This window comes from Gopherus evgoodei, chromosome 17, assembly GCF_007399415.2.
Source record: "Gopherus evgoodei ecotype Sinaloan lineage chromosome 17, rGopEvg1_v1.p, whole genome shotgun sequence".
Lineage (NCBI taxonomy): Eukaryota > Metazoa > Chordata > Testudines > Testudinidae > Gopherus > Gopherus evgoodei.
Window position 1 is genome coordinate 710,166 of NC_044338.1, and position 8,565 is coordinate 718,730.

General features: G+C 48.6%; 2 protein-coding genes across 4 annotated transcripts in view; one reads left to right on the forward strand and one right to left on the reverse strand.

Moving 5' to 3' along the window:
• Positions 1 to 8,565, reverse strand: part of LOC115636335 (protein ABHD15-like) — a 575,307-nt gene that overhangs the window by 46,396 nt on the left and 520,346 nt on the right. The window contains exon 1 of one of the 3 annotated variants that reach the window (XM_030536293.1): positions 7,790 to 7,865. The exons of 1 other annotated variant lie outside the window; for it this stretch is intronic. The gene's annotated coding sequence lies outside the window, so the exon portion shown is untranslated. Of the gene's footprint in view, positions 1 to 7,294; positions 7,378 to 7,789; positions 7,866 to 8,565 lie in introns of those variants that run through there. One more of the 3 variants, XM_030536292.1, reaches the window with a different exon arrangement.
• SERPINF1 (serpin family F member 1) lies at positions 50 to 8,506 on the forward strand. Its single transcript, XM_030536296.1, has 8 exons — positions 50 to 355; positions 3,145 to 3,230; positions 3,641 to 3,842; positions 3,925 to 4,080; positions 5,030 to 5,233; positions 6,176 to 6,318; positions 7,200 to 7,410; positions 7,844 to 8,506. Exons 2-8 carry the CDS (start codon positions 3,153 to 3,155, stop codon positions 8,101 to 8,103), a joined length of 1,254 nt encoding a protein of 417 aa, XP_030392156.1. The 5' UTR covers positions 50 to 355; positions 3,145 to 3,152; the 3' UTR covers positions 8,104 to 8,506.

Here is an 8,565-nt window from a genome sequence, read left to right on the forward strand (position 1 = left end):
CAAAGTCACACAAGGAGCTTGTGACAGAGCACAGAATAGAAGCCAGAGAACTTGGTTCTCAGTCTTGTGCTTTAACCACTGACTGTTTCTCAAATAATGGGCATTTGCTTTGGGAGCTGGATCAAGTGCAGGGTTAAAGCCAGCACAATGCAGTGACAATCACAGGATCAAAAAATGAGAGCAGACCACTTTAAGAGAGCCCTGGGAAGTGTAAGCTGAAGCCTGCAGAAGGCTGGGCTTGGGGGCAGTCTGCTGGCAGGCAGCAAAGCAAGCAGATGTGGCTGTTATAAAATCCATGCTATCCAGACTCTCAAGGGTGGTAACAAAGGACAGCACTGGCTGAGAGGAATCTGAGGTAAGGAGCAATTCACCCTGCTTCCAGACCTGTTGGCCCACAGCTAGTAGCAATGCGAGTATCCAGAATGATGGGAAGGGCACAGGAATAAGCCCGGGGGAGGGGGCCCTCTTGCAGGGCCTGGGAGACAGGAGTGATGGTCCTTGCTATGGTGTGGCCTGGGGAGTGAAGAATTCCTTCCGGGGAAACAGAAGTAGGCTGGAAATGGGGGACTCTCCCAGAGGGCCTGGGCACCAGATGGGGTCATGGGGCTTCTCCTGGAGGGATTGAGGACCAGAAGTGTGCTTGGGAACAAGGGTCCCTCCTGCAGGCTCTGAGGATCAAGCATGGATGGGCAGGGGGTTACAGTTCTGCATCAATTAGCACTTGTGTTGCAGTTAGTTTTCTTTGCAATAGAAACTGAGTCCAGCAGAAAACTGAGTCAGACCCTCTTGGTGAGGTGCTCTGAGACACCCCCCAATACAGAGAAACAGACTTCATAGGTGGGGTGGCTGTGAGATATCCCACACTCAAATGTGCTTAAAAATAGTTAGAGACCTTCAGAACTCTCTAGCCTGGGAGAATGCTGTTTTATTTCAGAGCTGCAGAGATCCAGGGATGGGACAATTCATGCTTTGAAAGTATCTTCTCAGCTTGTTTCCCAACCTGCTCTTTCTGAGTCTAACATCATAGATTGCATGCTCTAGATCTTTTCCTTTCTTTTTAAACACACCTATAGATTTTTAAAGTTACGCTAGAAATCACCCCAGCTCTGCTCCAGCAATGACTTTTTCTATCTGCAGTGTTGGCTGTGTGCATCATAACTGAACAAATAGAATCCAGATGTTCAGGCCTATTCAAGCTCAGCGGGGCTTTGTCATTCTAAAATGGAAATCACTTATTGGCAAAGCCTGCAAAATATGAGGGTGGTGACAATCTTGGCAAAGATGATAAAATCTGGGAATGCACTCTCCATTCTCATGCTCCCAGGAGCACAGAGCAGTTAGGAGCAGAGTATTGTAGAGCCTTTTTTTCAGAGAAAAGACCACACTTCCTGGAAAACCCGCATCTCATGTCTAGCCCAGAGCAAACCTCTCATACTAGGCATAATGGGAAAGCCAGGTGAAGAATCTACTTGCAGCAGGCATCCTCAGGCAGCATCCAGCCAGAATCTCTCTGCTCACATGTTCCACAGGAGACAGGCCTACTCAGAAATCCTCACCATGAGGCTCACTCTCCCAGGAACAAAAAGTCCCTGAATGACATCCACCCTCACACCATCTAACATTGCTTTGGTCCAGTACAGCAGCTCCAGTCAGAGCATACTTTCTGCACTTGAAAGAAATCCAGAATACCGCTCTCCTGGGTAGGGGGTGGTGTCTGAGCATAGATGCAGGGAGAGAATCCATGAGTCTTGCAAAATTGGACTGCATAGCCAGTTTCATGTCTGCTGTAAGCGGAAACAATGCTACAGAGGAATCTCTTTTGGTAGGTTTCAGAGCAGCAGCCGTGTTAGTCTGTATCTGCAAAAAGAACTCTAGTACTTGTGGCACCTTTGAGACTAACAAAGGATGCTGTAGAGGCACAGTGTTTCCTAAAGCAAAACTGCTACCATGGAGAGAGGGTCTAGGGGAGCTTTTTCTTGTAGGGGAATCCTCTGCCTGAACAGGCTGGTCCCTGAATTGTAGTTATTGTGGACACGTGGCTTTCAGAGTCTGCAATTCTACCAACAGCCCTGTTTGCTTTAGAGCTGCATTTAATCTGAAACATGTGCAGGCTCCTACTCCTCTAGCTGCGCGAGATCACAGGGGTTAGTTAAATACAAGCGCTCTTCCTTTAATTTCTTTGGAATTTGTATAAACACTGCTTTCACCCAGCCCCTGTGGCATCTGACCTCAGGGACATGACATCCCTGCAATAGCTCTAATTTACTGAGGATGAAAGTTTGGGTAACACTACCCTTTGGACCAGACACATCATTGTACAGAATCCTCCTATGCAGACACTAGAGAAGTTAACATTGGATTTCTGAAAAAGAACAGGATTAGTGGCCCTAGGGACCTTGGTGGTTTTTTTCTATCAGGAATCCTGAGTAAGCCCAGTCCTGTCCTTTACCTCCTCTCTACCCCATGATATGCATTTAGGGTAGGAAGAGTTAATGGGACTCCGTTTGGAGCCCATCAATGCTGCTATTTAATCAGCTACGGAGCCAGAGTGGTAGTAAGTTGCTCATGCAGCCAGTAATCCTCTAAGGATAGGGCTACTCAGTGAGCAAGACTGAGGCTAGGAAGTGAATTGGAGGGCTGGGCAGGGGGTATGTGCGTGTTCAGGACAACAGCAGTAGTCCATTGACTTATTTTATTTCATCCAGTGCTAGTTGTTGCACTTGCTGCTTTTGTATGACTATCGCCTTTTTGAGTGCACGGGATGTAAAGCAGCAAGAAGAGTCTCTTGTGCACTGATCTGATCTAGTACCTTTCAGGGCCTTAGAGTCTGGTGTCTTGTCTGAGAGCCAGTGTGACTTGCATCACATCTCTACCTCTGCTTTGGGCACAGGCACACCTGCCCACATGTCCACAAATGTGCATGCCCCACTCTCAAGAACCTCAAAGCAGCTAGAGTTGAATCAGCTGAAGAAGCCACACGCTGAGGATTTGCAACTGATCAGCTGTGCACAGCAGGTCCTGCTGCAGAGATACATACTAGATGCACATGCAGTTCCGGCTAGGTGTAGCAGGTGGAGCTAGCTGGAACAAATGAGCAGGCAGATTGACTAGGGCAAACAGCTCTATTGTGTTCTGCCTTTCTAGGTTCCATCATGCAGACTCTGGTTGTTCTTCTGTGGCTAGGGCTCCTAGCCCCGCCTAGCAGATCTCAGGACTCGGCTGCAGAGCAGGTGAGTGAGATACAAAACAAGACAAGGAGAGTGAGAAACTTGGTGCATAAAACTTCCAAAATTAAAATTCTAAATGGGAATATTAAGCACCATCCTCCAGAGCTGCCAAGGATAACCTAGGACCATCATGGGCAATGACATGGGGAAAGGTAAGTCCTGCTCTGCCCAGGTAAAAGCATGGTGGAATCTCCAGTAGGTACAGCAGGAGGGTCTGGGTTCTATTCCCAGCTCTGCCTATGACATACTGTGTGACCCTCTGTTTTCCCAACGGTAAGACAAGGCCAGTACTTCCCCAGCTTGAAGAGGAATGTCTGTATAGCACTTTGCAGGTGAACAGTTCTCTGGCTATCATACTGCTCTTGCCTTCTGATGCATAGCAATTCTAAAGAAGTGTTTCTTGTGCCTGCAAGGACTCTGGTACCCCTGGAAGAGGCAACACAGAGGCAGCTGAGGAGGAAGATCCCTTCTACAAAAGCCCTGTAAACAAATTGGCAGCTGCAGTCTCCAACTTTGGCTATGACCTGTATCGCCAGCAGTCGAGCAAGACTCCCACCTCCAATGTGTTACTGTCACCCTTCAGTGTAGCTACCGCGCTTTCTGGCCTTTTACTAGGTGAGTCCCTACTCCTCCTCCTCATGCATTCTTGCGCATGGCTGGAGGGGGGACCTCATGCTCCTTTATTTATGGTTGGCAGGTGCTGGAGAGCGAACAGAAGACCTGATTTCTCGTACTCTCTTCTATGACCTGCTTAACAAGGCTGAGGTCCACAACACCTACAAGGAGCTGTTGGCTAGCATCACTGCACCTGCAAAGGGCCTAAGAAGTGCCACCCGCATTGTTGTGGAGAGAAGTAAAAACCTTTCTTCACCTGCCTACATAAATCTTGTTTTTGTCCCTGAGCAGCAGTCAGCAGAGCAGAATGGATGGGTAACAGTCACAGGCACCAATGGCTTCAGTTACAGGACACAGCTGTGTCTGGAGCCTAAGCACCTGCTTCTGCCCTGTGCTGATTGCACCATGCAGTAACAATCTTGGGGGTCCCTATAAAGAGCAGAAAATGTTTATTAAAATCAAAGACGTGTCAACAGGCACTTGGCAACAGAGCTGCTGGCACAGAAGGGACCCATGAAGAACTTGCTTTGATAATTTCATCTCCTCCCTAAGCCTCACCGCAGCTGTGCCTACCTCCCAGGAGCCATCTGATGTATTTTCAGTTCTAGATACAGTTTGATTATATCTTTCACTTTACAATAATGATCAGCCCCTGCCTGGAAGACAGATCATATAGGACTGTTTGACCCCTCCGAGTCAGTTAAAATGCCAAGTTTCACTCTGCTCTAGACCATCTTGATAAGAATGCTAAAATCTCCCACTTCCCCGTCAACCTGATGGCCTGAGGAAGATCCAAGCTCCTCAATATGCTGTAATCATGTAAGGAGTATAGGGGCAGGGCTAGAGTCAGACACCAAAGTGTGGCAGCTACAGGAGGCCATTCAATTCTCATCACCCATCTTTACCCATTAGTTGAAGGTTTTGGCAGACTACAGCATAGGATGCGGCTGCGAGACTAGATAAATACATCAGTTCCCCACACAGCTTTAGTCAGCCTCTCTAGGGGTTTGCACATGCCTGTGCATCACAACAATGGGTATTTAGAAGACTAGGGCTTAGGTATCTGTAAGCATGTCAGGAAAGGGCATGGGTTGCTCACTGACAGCCCTTCAGCTGTACCTCATTGCCTTGGGATTTCGTCTCTGATAGAGGGAGTAGGCTACAGTAATGGTCTTTCTGCCTCTCAGAACTGAGAATGAAAATGGGGTTTGTGAGCCAGCTGGAGAAGTCCTATGGGGCACGGCCCAAGTTGCTGACTGGCAATGCCCATTCAGACCTTCATGACATCAACAACTGGGTGCAACAACAGACCAAGGGAAAGATTGTCAAATTCCTGAAGGAGATACCTAGAGGCATCAGCATCTTCCTCATCGGGGCAGCTTATTTCAAAGGTAAGAGCTTACCGTCGTTCATTGGGGGTGGGGAGGTGTCTCCTAGTTGCATGCCAGAAAATACAGGAGGGAAGGTCACATTCTGGCCAGGGCACATTGAAGAGGTAGGCAGAAAGACAGAGTGACAGGAAGAAACTTCTTTGAACACATGGATATAGATTCTCTACTGTGAGTTTAGTAAAGGAGGTGAGACAGATGCCTGATGAATGTGGAAAGAATTTCCCCATGGGAGGAGTCACTACTCACAGGAAGCTGAGTCTTGACCTGCTTGCAAAAAGGGGTCAGAGAAGGAGGAACGTGAAAGCCTGTAAGGATGAAAGACAGAATGTCCTGCCCAATGGAAGGAGATTCATCAAGCTTGCAGATGGGACTGTGCCTGCCACACCACCTCTCTCCACGGACAGGAGATACTGGGCAGCTGTTCTAGGGAATCCAGACATCAAGTATTTATATTACAAGAGCAGCTCTTGGCCTAGTCAGGCTCAGGGCCATGTTGTGCTGAGTGCTCCTCAAACAGGTACAGACCGTCCCTGGCCAGGAGAGTCAACAATGAGCAAATACACAGGTGGAGATTAGCAGTACCACTTATATTTATGCATATAAAGTATAAAATAGTTATGTATTTATAAGTACATAAATAAAATATCAGCTCTCTCCAGCGGCTCCTCCACCCAACCGGCATGTCAGCTGACTTCATGTCCAATCTGGCCAAACCTCAGATGGGATGGAAGGGACTAGCGAGCCAACAGTAACAGTAAGACAAAGTTGCAAGTATAGCTGATCCCTGTAACTGGCTTTCTGACCTCTATCATCCTCCAAGACCAATCCCCTAAAGCAGGGCTCTTTCATGTATGAAACCACAATACCATTCCACTGGCTACACACCCAGGTCTTAGGTTTTCCCATTATTTCTGAACATTCCTGTTTTATTTTTAAAAATAGGACAGTGGGGGACCAAGTTTGACCCCACAAAGACTATGCCGCAGGACTTCCACCTGGATGAAGACAGATCTGTGAAGGTGCCCATGATGTCGGACCCCAAAGCCATACTACGATATGGCTTCGACTCAGAACTCAACTGCAAGGTCAGGTGAAGGACTGAGCAAGAAAGAGAATGTAGCCCCTGTGCAAAATCACCTTGCCCTAGACTAGGGAAAGATCCATTTTTACTCACTAGCTCTCCCCTGACTAAAGGGTGAGTTCTGCCCCTTCCACCAAACTCCTGTAACTCTTATTCTTTACACCAGGGCAGAGAGCTTTGGGTTTGCTCAGAGAACTCCACATCCCCATGATCATATGGCAAGCAACTATAGCTCTAAGTAGCACAAAGGTCTCTCTAGTCTGTACAGCTGCCCCAGCTGGGCAGGGAGGAAAGGGATAGGTTGCAGGGAAGGATAGGCTCTGGTAGAAGTTCCTCTCTGACTCGCTGCCTTTCAAAAAGTGGCAAGTTATTCGCTCTACCACGTGGTTCCAGCCTGTTCCTAATGGAGCTCCACCCTCTGGTAAGCATCCTCCCTCTGACAGGGGAGGGAACGTGCTGCTTCTGGGAATTCATCAAGGCTGTTCCTGAAATAGCTGGAAAAGTTGCTAGTGAGCTAGGCAGGGCTGGCCCTGGGTCAGACTCTCAGAACTGGGGACTGTGCATAGCACAGCATCGGTATAGGGGTCAAAGTTCCAGCTGAAAATTCTGCTCCCTCACATACTGCAATTCAGTATGATTCTCACAGGAAAAATGTTGCATTTTGCATTTCCTTTCACAGCAGGAAGAACAGGGTTTAGGGCAGAAGTCTGTACTGTGGAGGGGCAAGGGGAACCTGTAGTATAGCAGATAAGCAGGGTGGGAAGGAAGAACCTGGTAGGTGGAGTGCTGGCTGGCCATCCAAGGTTCAGAGACCACAGCTGGCACTGGGAGATTCTGCTGGTGCGTTTAGAGATAACTCCTTGTCTTTTTTTACTACACCTCCAGATTGCCCAGCTACCACTGACAGGCGGCGTCAGTGCTATGTTCTTCCTGCCACAGAAGGTGACCCAGAACATGACCCTGATTGAGGAGAGTCTCACCTCGGAGTTTGTCCGTGACATAGACAGGGAGCTGAAGACCATTCACGCTGTGCTGAGCATACCCAGGCTGAAGCTGAGCTCTGAGGAGGCACTTAGCAGCACACTACAGGAGATGAGTATGTACACAGAATGGCCCTCTGCAGGCTGCTGGGGCTCAGAGCTGCTCCTTCAGCTTCCTGAGAACAAGCAGTCAATGGTCACAAGCTAGGTCCTGCTGTCATATGTATGGACTTCATTGACAACTGCAGTTCATGCTTTCATCTCTCACATAGGTTCTGCCTGGGGCCCACTCCCACCATCCCCCGATGAGCTCAATGGGCCCTATGATTAGGGCTGCCAATTTTGGTTGGATTTATTCCTGGAGATTTCATCACATGACCATCTTTAATTCCTAGAAACTCCAGACCAATCCTGGAGGATTGGCAACCCTACCTATGACTCCTCCCCTTTGCAGCACTGGTAGTACGGCCTCAATCTGCAGCAATGTCCACTTACCTTCCCAGAAGACCCCTTCTTCCCAGCTAATGGAATCTTCCTCCTTTCCTACAGGGCTCCAGTCACTCTTCACATCACCTGACTTCAGCAAGATTTCTCCCAAATCCACCAAACTCTCTCATGTGCAACACAAGGCAGTCCTGGAACTAAATGAAGATGGGGCAAGATCCACACCAAACCCTGTAGAGAATGCTGCTCGCCTGACCTTCCCCCTCGACTACCATCTAGACAGACCGTTCCTATTTGTGCTGCGGGATGACACCACGGGAACCCTCCTCTTTATTGGCAAAATCCTGGACCCTAGGAGCACTTAGCTCCCTTGACAGCAGCCTGCAATATTAGAGTCCTCCAGAAAGGCTGGGGTAACTGGGAAGAATGCTGGGTTCATGCTCTGCTGCACAGTCAAACTTGCAAATCTTATGCCTACATGCTGCAATAAAAGAGCTTTTGCCACGAACAACTCAAAGCGCCGCAGTGTTCTCCCCTGTAATACAGGCCCTGGTTTGGTTTGCATTCGGTCCCCATACCAGTTTCCCAGAGTTCCTCTAACGTCACCATGTGTCCCCTGTGGTGAGCCCCACTGTTCTGGCCCAACTTCTGTTGCATCCTGTGGCTCTACATTTCCCAGCCTGCTGCCTGCCTCAGTCCAGCCCCTTGTCTCATGTTTGCAGGAATAGGTGTGCTGAATGACAGGCAAGCACTTCACAGTTTTCAAAAGCAAACAATAGTGGTGGGCGTTGGGGGTGCTGTGTGCATAGGGCCAACATCTAACCCTT

Bases quoted from the DNA above. Each gene is read 5' to 3' on its own strand.
- SERPINF1 (XM_030536296.1), top strand. From the start codon at position 3,153: ATGCAGACTCTGGTTGTTCTTCTGTGGCTAGGGCTCCTAGCCCCGCCT. The intron at 3,843-3,924 runs GTGAGTCCCTAC...TATGGTTGGCAG, and splicing joins GCTTTCTGGCCTTTTACTAG to GTGCTGGAGAGCGAACAGAA. The intron at 6,319-7,199 runs GTCAGGTGAAGG...CTACACCTCCAG, and splicing joins ACTCAGAACTCAACTGCAAG to ATTGCCCAGCTACCACTGAC.